The 11,298-nt window shown below is 37.0% G+C and overlaps 1 protein-coding gene across 4 annotated transcripts; it reads right to left on the bottom strand.

Moving 5' to 3' along the window:
- Positions 1 to 300: 300 nt before the first annotated feature.
- LOC109706063 lies at positions 301 to 10,348 on the bottom strand. Of its 4 annotated transcripts, none has more exons than XM_020226864.1 (10): positions 10,041 to 10,346; positions 8,240 to 8,581; positions 7,223 to 7,295; positions 6,929 to 7,041; positions 6,695 to 6,779; positions 5,379 to 5,451; positions 2,018 to 2,073; positions 1,377 to 1,442; positions 887 to 952; positions 301 to 798 (listed from the first exon to the last, which is right to left on the bottom strand). In XM_020226864.1, exons 1-10 carry the CDS (start codon positions 10,226 to 10,228, stop codon positions 712 to 714), a joined length of 1,149 nt encoding a protein of 382 aa, XP_020082453.1. In that variant the 5' UTR covers positions 10,229 to 10,346; the 3' UTR covers positions 301 to 711. The 4 variants fall into 4 exon arrangements, with proteins under 4 accessions (XP_020082453.1, XP_020082454.1, XP_020082456.1 ...); XM_020226865.1 differs by having other exon boundaries at positions 10,101 to 10,345; XM_020226867.1 differs by lacking the exon at positions 2,018 to 2,073 and having other exon boundaries at positions 10,041 to 10,348.
- Positions 10,349 to 11,298: the final 950 nt, after the last annotated feature.

Raw genomic sequence — 11,298 nt, 5'->3', positions numbered from 1 at the left:
TCTAAAAAGTTCGAAGCAGAAATTATAGTAAATTAAAATTGAGGACCAAATTATCACTCGCTTTTTATAAGGACCAAAAATTGTAACTTAGCCAATTATGAATTTATGCCATCTTACTAAGATTTGAAGAACAATTAAACACCAAACATTCTCATCTTTAACCTTCCACAAACATACTTCTCCCTCTATCCCTCAACTATTCAACCAATTTGGTGATCAGATACTGCAAGGGACACCCCCTACCAACAATCCTATTCTTTTCTTCAGATTTTCCATCATTCATCAATTTATCACGCGAAAAAAGTAAATGTGCTTTGCAACCATATTTATAAAATTTAATATTTGCTACTCCAGTTAATGCAGCAACATGTATTACAGTAAAAAGTCTGTCTAGCATACTAAAAAAAAAAAAAAAAAAAAAAGAAAGAAAAATTGCAGAGAAAAAAAATTATACATAATAATGTATGGCTAAGCAAAAGTTTTCAGAGTGGTACTTCATAAATGTACCATAAAACTTGAATTGCAATGCAATGGGACAAGGAAAGGTCTACACTCCTTATAATCCTTTTAGTGATTAAAAATGTATCTCAATCAACATTGATTGATTGAGAACATTGTAGGGTCACTAAACGATGTCTGTAAATTTCAATACTCCCTGCCTAGAAATCTTAGGACTTGCAAAGGGCAAAGAAGATCTTCGTGGGGTACACATCAGTTGGAACTGGAACGGTGTTGGCGAAGGAAAAGGAACAGTGCTGTTGACGCAGCGATCAAGTATGGAAATATGGTCCAGATGCCCTAGATAGAGTTCAAATTTTGACAGTTTGCTATTAGGAGCAAACAAAACAGAAGAGAGAGAGAGAGAGAGAGAGAGAGAGAGCAGTACCACAGCTGCTGCAACACTAGCAAGTGCCACGACTGGCCGTTCTCTTAGCAAGAATCCGACAGCCAACTGACATTTTAAGACAAAATAAAACTCTCGTATCACAATATTTATGAATTTCGGTGTTGAGTTAAAAACAGCAGTAAAGATTAAATCATGTGTCTGTACTCAAAAAATGATGCATGTTACAAAACGCAAATAGGGATGTAAATGAGCCCAGGAGGGCCAAAACCAACAGGGCTGGGTCTATGATTCAAACAAGCTTTTCTCAAAAATGGTTAAGTCGAGGATGCCCTTTTTATCTAACTTATCCCTTTATCCAACAAAGCAGCGCCATCTCCGAGAGCACACCAACCCCTTAAGAAGAATTCGCATGAAGAAGGTTACGAATTTGTGCCTTAAAATCTAGGCATAATGAATGGGCAAGAAGTATAACCAATCCATCTTTTCCATCGAGATGCACGTAGTGCAAAAATCAAGACGAGTTTTTCACCTGAAGAGGAAGAGTAATTAGACCGCCACAGCAAACTCCGGCAAAAAAACAGTCCGCTGATATGCCCTGCATGAATTTTCAATTCTGCTGTTAACAGATTGAAGCAGGACTAATAGCTATCTAGTAGTACAAAAGAAGGATCAAAAGATTATTCCTCAATATTTAGCCCCGGTTTAAGAAAGTTTGCAAGTACATGATATTGTATATCTGGAAGTGCAACTCCTTAGTTCTGGCTTGTAATCTCATATATAATGTATCCATATAAAAGCGAATGTTTAAAATTTCTTAAACAGCATACATTAACTGCATTCAAACAAAAGAATAATGGTTTGAGTTTTTTAAAACAGATAAGTACAACAAAATACAGTTTTTTATCCTCAGCCCTATTATGTAAGCTTTCAGGGATAAGTCTGCTCTTTTCTTTTCCTAAAGACAGTATGTACTGGCAGTCTCTAGGTATCTAATGATATTCAACTGAAAGAGAAAAGGCCAACAACTAGTATCGTTATGCTAATTGATATCAACAATCCAGTTTCTTGGTTGTAGTGGAGAGACAGTGTAGCGAACTATGTAATACTCACAGTATATCCAATAGAAAAGTCATTTAAGTTTTGCTTATTAGTTATGAAGGAATGACTTACCAATGCACCGGCTAGAAATGCTGTAGGATTACGTACACCAAGTGAAAATCGCTCAACTGCAAAACAGAAGTATTACTAATCAGAAGTCTGCTAAAATCTACTAGCTACTATCAGTTGTCTCGCAATCTAATGCTTCAGTTCCTTTGCAATCTACTAACTACTATGAAATCCCATGTCCTTTTGTCCACGTGGCGATATTAGCTTAATTTGAATCTTTGTGGGACCTACCTGTCAGCCTAATATATTTTGCTCATATATTTTTTATTTAATTAGTTAAGAGACTTTTCAAATTTTTTTTTGTGGGACCTAACTACCATCTTAAAACATCCTGCTTAATTAATTATGGGATTTTGTGGGAAGCCAACTGTCATCTTAACTCATTTGCCCATGAGTCTCACCCGTCAGTTTATTTTCCTCATTCTCTTCCCATTTAATTCCTTCAGAGACTTTTCATTCCACCTTCGTCTCTAGCGTCGCTTCAACTCCCGAGTTGCCCTCCCTAGATGGAAAATTGGGGCGAGTTTATCGGCCGTCCTTCTTCCCTTCTCGCCGTTTTTGTTAGCGACGCTTCGTTCTAGCGTATTAATCCCTCTCCAGTCGTAATAATGGTTTGGATTCATCTCATCGGATATATCTATTTGCCGAATCTAAAGGGTCATCTTACGTTTAATGCGGTATTTCCCGTTGCCTATTTTTTTTTGTGCAGCAAAACATCTCCGCTCATCTGCCAGTTTTCTCTTCTTCTCTGATTTGGTTTCCACCTTTCATTCCTGTTGTAATTTCAATTTGCCGAATCTGAAGGGTCATCTTACGTTTAATGCTGTATTTCCCATTGCCTTTTTTTTTTTTGTGCGGCAAAACATCTCCACTCCTCTGCCAGTTTTCTCTTCTTCTTTGATTTAGTTTCCATGTTTCATTCCTGTTGTAATTTCAATTTGTGTACTTATTATTTTTTTCTCAGAAAATACTAAATACTTTTATTTTCTCTCAGTATCTACAATTGATTATCTCAAATTTTGTAAGTTTCTTGGCCTACTTTTTATGTATATAATTATTTTTTTGCAGGTTTTTTTACACTGTTACAACTGTAAATTTCATTGTATCTATGGTTGCCGCTACTGCTATTTCTTCATTTGCTTCTGCTTTTTTTTTTTCTTATTCAATTTTTTTCCTCTTATGTAATTACTATTTCTTCTTTCTTTACCTTTTTTCACAAGATATCAAATATTTCTTCAAGTTATTTATACACCAAATTTTCTTTTCTTAAGAAAAGAATTTTAATATAAAAACGCAAGTTAAATATTGAATATTATCTACCCGCAGCATCGTGCGGGTCACTGCACTAGTCTATAAATAAAATAAGTTAGAATGCCGAGTATGACATGTTAGATTTTACTCCATTATTATGGCCTTTACGATCACATAAATAAATAAAATAGAATAAATAAACTTAATACTTGAATTTGAAAGGGCGAAATGACCAAAGTCATTTACCCACTCAATGAATAAGGTGATTTGAAAAGACAAATTCAATGTGTAAGTTATCACCATGAATAAGCTAATATGAAAAGACACATTAAATGTGTAGATTGTAACCATGAGATAAAGAATCAAAGAAATACATAAATGTCGGGTCTTCAAAATCTGACGTGGCAATTCCTTTTTATTGGTTTTTGTTTTGTATTTCTTTTTATTTTTGGCTTCCCCTTTTTTCCTTTGCGCCCTTTCGTGGTTACAGGCTCTGCCGGTTGCCTTCTCTCTTGACTTCTCTGTTGCTTCGGTTTCTATTTTCTTTTTTTTTTTTCCTTTGGTTTTGGGCTTTTTCGTTTTCCTTTTGGGCCATTTCGTAGCTACAGGCTCCATCGGTTGCCCTCTCTCTACGATCTCTCTACTTCACGTGATAGATGCCTCTCTCCCCATGTTTTACATTGCGGATGCAATCTCCGGTGCGATTGTCTCCCGTTGCTAGTGGCGATGTGATGGCCCGTGGATGCCTCTCTCCCCATGTTTTACATTGCGGATGCAATCTCCGGTGCGATTGTCTCCAGTTGCTAGTGGCGATGTGATGGCCCGTGATCGAGCGTTGGGTTACCAATGATCAAGTGGCCTAATGCTAAATTTCCTCTCCTCCTCGCCTAGACACTCCCCCCCCCCCCCCCCCCAACCCAGGTACCGGCAAATTTAGCGAGGATTCTCAATTAATGGCTGAGACGAGATCTGGTATCTTCGTGGCCGTCGGTTGTGCCAGTAACCTCCACTAGACGGCCCCTCCCTCCCCACAAAAATCGGGAGTGTAGGGCCATCGGGGGGCGAATCTAATGAGGATCTCCCCTGGTATCTCTGTGGCCGTCGGTTGCGCTAGTTATCTGCGATGATGGCCTTGCCGACCATCATCAACACCTATACTAACCTACATCTGTGTTTGCACGAGGACTATGCTGAGCAAATTCTGTAAATACCCCTATCTATTTCTAAGATCCCCTTTATAGTTTCCTTCCTTGTCATATATTTAAGGCTCAGTGTCACCATAAATATGGTGAGATGAAAAACTATTTGCACATTCAATGCATAAGTTATCAAATGGAAGACCTGAAGTCTAAATGAATGTGACATTCTTCGTGGTTAGATTCATGTAACTTAGAGATAATAAAAGGTTGTCATGGTCAGATATAGTAACTTATATTGGAAAAATATTAAGAGTTCTTATCAATTGCTCCTTGATGGATGGAGTTCTAAAATAACTATAAATAGGGCTGTGGTCCCTCTTTCCACTCAAGCGCTCATGCAGTACTTCATAATTCCATCAACTAGAACAAACATATAGTACTTCGTAACTCCATCAATTAGAACAAACATAAGTGAGTGAGGAGAAAGAAGACACAAGGTGCCTATCTACTTGAAGTTTGGGATCGGGAGCTAGAGGATCGGTGCAATTGAAGAAAAGTAAAGGAATCGGAGGCAAACCTGGGTATTCTATATAATTAACTTTGAACCAAGGCTCAAGATATGATAATTTTATTTATTTTGATTATGCGTGTTTTGTAAAATATAGCCCAGGGATCCTAAATTTTGCTAACATGACAATCAAGAACTGCTTGTATGACCCCAACCCTGGCTCTTTTACCTTGTTTTTCTACGCTATATTCGTATGCTTTATTCCTTGTTACAATTACTATATTGTGCCTGGCCTGGCGAGACAAACTGCTAAAATGTACTTATCTTTTACTTCTTTGTGGCATCTCAGCTTCTCTGCCCAAACCTTATGTGATGTCTGATAAATGTAAAACAGCTCTCCCAACATTTTGGACTAATCCAAATACCAGATTCTTTGCTATAATAATTTCCAAATAATAGAACTTACCAAAGCCAATGAGGTTGCCATATTTCTGTACAACTCGCGTTATACTTAGAGCTTTCTCTTTGCCGATTCCTAGCTGCAAATTGCCATCAAGGAGACATGCAGTTGTTAAGGGATATTAGCAGAGTTAACTTCAATAAATAGTTACTGAAAATTTTAGCCCTTGAAGTGTGAACTTGACCTCAATTTCACTCTTTAATAGTTTCAATTCCAGATAAGTAAGTCCTATTAGCTTAGCACCTGCAGATAGCTTAGCACCTGAAGAAGGCATCATTTTGGCACTGGCACTATCACTCTTCACTAGACTTCGTTCTGTAAATATATGTACTCTGAGGGCAAAACTGAATCGAAATCAAACTCCAAGGAAGTTGCCAGAAATGAGATTCTGAGGATGAGACCGAAAGAGGAGCCATACTTCAAGCACTAGTCTCGAGCTGTACACCGATGGGCGGCCAAGATGTTTTAAGATGGAGGTGGACGGAATGCAAAATATTTACGGTGCGAACACTATACAACTTCCTGACGCAAAATATTATGAGGGACCCTACCCGTCTTCAGATCCAGAAGCTCAAAATCCCAGTAAGGTGAAGATATTTATAGGACTGCTCCTAAGGAACAGGACGCTGACTAAGAACAACCTAGTGAGGAGAGGTTGGATGAGCGAGCTGACTTGTGTTTTATGCGAAGACGAACTCGAGACCACTAATCACCTCTTGCACAACTGCGGTTATAGCAAGCAGCCAAGCACATATTATTCATGATCATAGCAGATGAGGAGCGCAAACCGAATCGCGAGTTACACCACTGGCCATCAGCCAGGAGCTTCCGTGTTCACTGCATGAGCTATGGGAGGGAATCAATACAGGGGACAGGGAAGACCAAAGATGGAAGTTGGTGTTAACCAAACAGGCACGGCGTTGGTGGACTATCTGGCGTGAGATAAATAACAGTATCTTCCAGCAGCGAAAAAAGTCGGTCACGCTGGTTTTGAATGACCTTGAGCACCTTGTGGAGTCCTGGGTTCACTTCTGTTAGCATAGGGGTGGTCTAATATTGTCAGTGTTGACCCTTGCCCGAGTGGCGGTCATCATGTTTTCTTTGTTTATTTTTCTCTTTCTTTTCTTTTTTCCTCCTCAGTGGCTAAGCTGCCTCACTTTTGTTACTTAGTTCATTAACCTTATTTGTTACTTAGTTCATTAACCTTATGAATAAAAAGGGTAGCTCGCTATGCTTCTTATTATTTAAGAAAAAAAAAAACACCGAGGACGAAACTAAAATATGGGCGAAACTTTATGGAACGTGTAATTCTAGTTTTATACCTTGCTAAGTAGATTCTCAGATGCCTTGGTCTGCCTAAATGCTCTCCCTAGGTAGAATGGAATCATATCACTGATACAAACTCCCCTGCAGATAGGACAAGCAAAACTGCTTAAAACATACACATGTGATATGAAGTTACACTTGATACACTAGTTGAATAAAGTTGCCGAAACTTTTACAATTATGTTTTGTAGTAATCAAGAAGTTAATTACAAAGTTAAATATAAACATACCAGTATACCCATAAAACAGTGGAGACAATGAAAGGCGCATTAGCAGAAAGTGAGGTAGCCAAAGTTTGCCAATTCCCATTTAAAGAAAGACTCCGCGCTAAAGATATGCCGACCTACACCAATAGCTAAACAAACGTTTATACTGCTTCAGATATACAATAACTTAAACCAAAAATCTTTGTATAGATTGCAAACAATGGGGACTGCCTTATAAATAAACAAATGGAAGAATGATAGTAAATTATAACTGTATTGAGTTTGGTCAAACAGAAGGTACCAGTACAGAGTACAGACCCAAATATTAAGAGCCTCTTCACTAATAAAAAGTCCGCAACCAGCAGCCATGAGCAACCAAAAGTAGATCCACCTGAAAATATTTTCCTCATGAGAACTACTAACAGTGCAAATGAGTAAAGATAGCCCTAGCAATATAAGCAACCAGGTGACAATCTTAGTAAAATTATGCAGAACTAAGATAACAAAATGACTGCCATGGAAAAGGAATGACAAAAATGAAAAAAAAAAAAAAAGAAAAAAAAAGAAGAAAAAGATCCACATCCAGACGTAGTATATGCTTTAACCAGGAAAAATCTCGTAGTTCTCAATCACATGAACCTATTTATATGCAGGCCAAGATATGACAATGATGCATACATGTAAGTACAAATGAAGAAAAAGGCACCTAACAAGAACAAACTAAAATAGGTTTTCTTAAATCAGTCAATAGAATTGACAATTAGTTCAATTCTAAGCGAAGGAAAAGTGAAAGCCCATCAACACTGGCCACTTGAATATGCATAATTGACATGACCTGAAAATTTATAATTTTGTGATAAACGATGTTCTATTTGCAGTAGCCTTACACGCAAGGAACAAACGCTTTTAATGAAATGTTGATGGATTTTGTGTCATGGTTGTTTTTCAACTACCATTTATGTTTGATCCGCCAAAAAATAGAAGATATTTTGGTATCGCTGGAGTACTGCTTTGATATATGAAGTTGGACCTTAGTATCAGCTCCAGATTTTTGTGCATTCTCTCATATATAAATCCACAGGCTGATTCAATATATGTCCCACCAAGAGTTTATTTCACTATTTATTTGAAATTCACAACAGCAAATTTGGTTGTAAATAGTTGCTAAAGCTAAATTTGGATGGAAAACCACAAACAAATACAACAACCAGATTTACATATATCTTGCTATTTGTGCCTTAATATTTAGCAGCGGCAGTAAAGTTACCAAGCATAGAGATGAACAAACCAAAAAATCAGGAAACAGCAAGAACTAATTCAATCATATGTTCATACCCTAGAGTACGTTCTGGAAGTACAATTTTATTTCCAAAGAGCTCCAAGGTAAAGCCGACTGGAGATGGCAGTGGATTTGATTGTGATGAGTCATCAACAAAATGCAGAAAACTGAAGGATGTTCCTGAAGAAGGCCACTTCAAGTAAACAGATATCAGAGTAACTGTTGCCGCAATGCCCACAGCAACTGCTAATTTAGCCAGGAATGATGTCCCTGGACTACTTGGTTTCGCTTCTAACCCTTCGAGCATCTCATTGATTTCATTGTCATCATTGGAAGGTTCTAATCCAGAAACTGATGCCTTAGTGATTTGAAAATCAAATCGAGAAAAACTCTGCATACTGGTTATGTAAGATAGAAATATTAGATATTGTCAACCAAATTATAAGATAAATTCAATTCAAAGCATGCTCAATTAGTCATGCCTAAGTTGCGAGTTCGTAGCAATCCACTCAAACACATTTAAATCCAAAAATACATTCTCTTGCAAAATGTGTATATTTTTATCAACTTCACCTACACTAGAATTTTATTAGTAAAACAATTAAACCCATTTCACTTCACATCCTGTCCTCTGCATTACACTCCATTCTATGATACTAGCATGTAAAATAAGCAATATAACGTTGTTCAATCATTTTATCCAATCATAAACTGGAACTAATGATGCAAAGCTCCTGAACCCCAATGAATTAGTGGTCGGATCCGAACCAATCCCTTTTAGGACTGGTTTAGGATTGCACTCTTCTCATTAGAGGGCGAGAAAAATTTTAAAATAGTTGTAAGAGCTGCCACCGGTACGGACGGGACCATCATTCTAAAGAAGGGAAGCTTTAAGTGCTTCGGATTACTTTGGACGCGCTAAAGCATTAAAGTAGGTGTAACAAAGTTATATTACGAACGTGTTCTCTAAAAGCATCAGCATGCTTCAAGGGCTGTTTGATTCGCATGTAATTACAATTGCACTGCAGTTGCAGCTACATACAGATCCAAATCCGGTGTTTGGCTTAATACATTTGAATCTAATTGTTGCAGTTGAAACTGCATGAGGAGGCACAATTGGAGAAGTTAGAACTATATCCAAATTGGCCACAATTCTAATTACAGCAGCTAGAGAGAGTAACTTTACCTACCTAATCACTTTTTCAACAAAAAATATTTTTCTTTTCTACCATATATATAAAGTAATAAAACTTTGAAAATATATTTTTCAACTGCATGCAAGCAAAAAAAAAAAAATACTTATAATTGCAACATGCATATAACTGCAACTGCTGTACTGTTATCTACATGCATCTCTAAACCAAATATGTAGCACTTTTAGAAAATTAATCCGTGCTAATAGAAAATAAAATCAGCTAAGTTAACTTTAAGCCATTAGATTTTAATATAACACCATCAAAATTTAAAAATCCTGACTAATTAATTAAAACCGAACCGGTTCACCGGTTCGATAATGTGACGCCCCATTTCACAAGGAGTTATCCAAGACTAGTTTAATTCTAGCACGCTTTACCCTCTTAACCTCTTGGGCCTAACCACCATAGAAAATCAAAATGCACTAGCGGGGTTAAGAGATTTAGTTTTACTATATATTATATTTAGGACTATTCTAATAGCTGAAATTATAGTGAGAACATAAACCCGAAAAGCATTCATAGTAATGTTTTCGACAGCAATGGAGTTCTAAAGCATAAGAAAAGTGGATACATTCGGAAAACGCATTTTCCATAACTATTCGTTTTTTTTTTTTTTGAAATTCGAACATCAGTTTCAGAAGAAGCGAAAAAGAAAGAGCACCGTCGGAAGCGGGCCGAGTAAGAGTAAGAGCAAGAGCGCCGAAAGAAGCAGCGAGCAGACCATGCTTTCATCGCCGGAGCAGCAGCGCCGGATATCGGAGAGGGGTGAAAGGTCAGCAGCGGCTGCGACGCCGAGCGGCGGCGGCGGAGGAGGAGAAAGCCGTGGGCCGAAAAAGGAGCCGACGCCATTGTATTCTTCTTTTCTTTTTTTTCTTTTTTTTTTTTTCTTTTGGTTTCTTGGTGCGTCTTTTCTCTTTGCTTGCTTGATAGAAGAGAAGTGTATGGCGCGGGCGAATGGATGGTTGGTTTTCAGGGTAGGGATTCACAAGCGCGACTCGTTTAGAATATGCCGCGGTACCTTCTCTTTTTTCTTTTTTTTTTTCTTTTTTTTCTTTGTTTTTTTTTCCATTTAGGTCCTTCAATTTCTTTTTTCACATTTAATCCAAACAGCGAAAATTTTTAAGGCTTCATTTTAAATTGCGAGGAGATTGCATTACATGTGATAAAAAAGTACGATAGAAAAATATTTTGATTATTTCTGTATGTAATATTACGTTCCATATATCACAATGAATCAGTTATAATATATTTTCTGCATCCTACCGAAAAACGCAGAAATATATTTTTATATATTTTTATCCCAACTTCATTTTATCTAGTAGCATAGATGGACATCAATACCAAATTAAGCCTAAGTTGAGCAGCCGAACCCCCTACTAACAGTCTAAAAAATTAAACGGTTAACTAAGGGTGGATATAGATATTCGAAATTTATCTGAATCCGAATCTGAACGAAGCGAATTTATCATATGCAAACGGATATGGTTTTGGATAAACAAAAATCGGACGGATATGGATTCGGATATGGATTTTGACTGTATCTGATCCGAATCCGAACCTGGCCCAAACCTGAATTTATTTTACATTATATATAATATGTATATAAAAATTTGATGTTATATTTGAATTTTTATTTTAAAAATTTAGATTTAATGTAATATATTTGGAAATATTAAAAAGAGAAATAATTGTTTAGGGTTCGGATTTTCGAGTTCAGTTTCAAGTTTGAATATGGATTTTTAAAATCCGTCGGGCTCGGGTTCGAATTCAGTTTTCGGGTTTGGAGTCGGGTTTAGGTTCGGATTTTTAAAAATTCGCTCCAAATCCGACCATTTAACATTCCTATAGTTAACAAATATGTGGATATAATTTTTTTTAGCAAAACAGTACTATCAGTCTACTGTCAACAAGATTTTATA

This window comes from Ananas comosus, unplaced genomic scaffold (genome assembly GCF_001540865.1).
Source record: "Ananas comosus cultivar F153 unplaced genomic scaffold, ASM154086v1, whole genome shotgun sequence".
NCBI classification, from domain to species: Eukaryota; Viridiplantae; Streptophyta; class Magnoliopsida; order Poales; family Bromeliaceae; genus Ananas; species Ananas comosus.
This window is presented reverse-complemented; position numbering and strand designations above follow the sequence as displayed.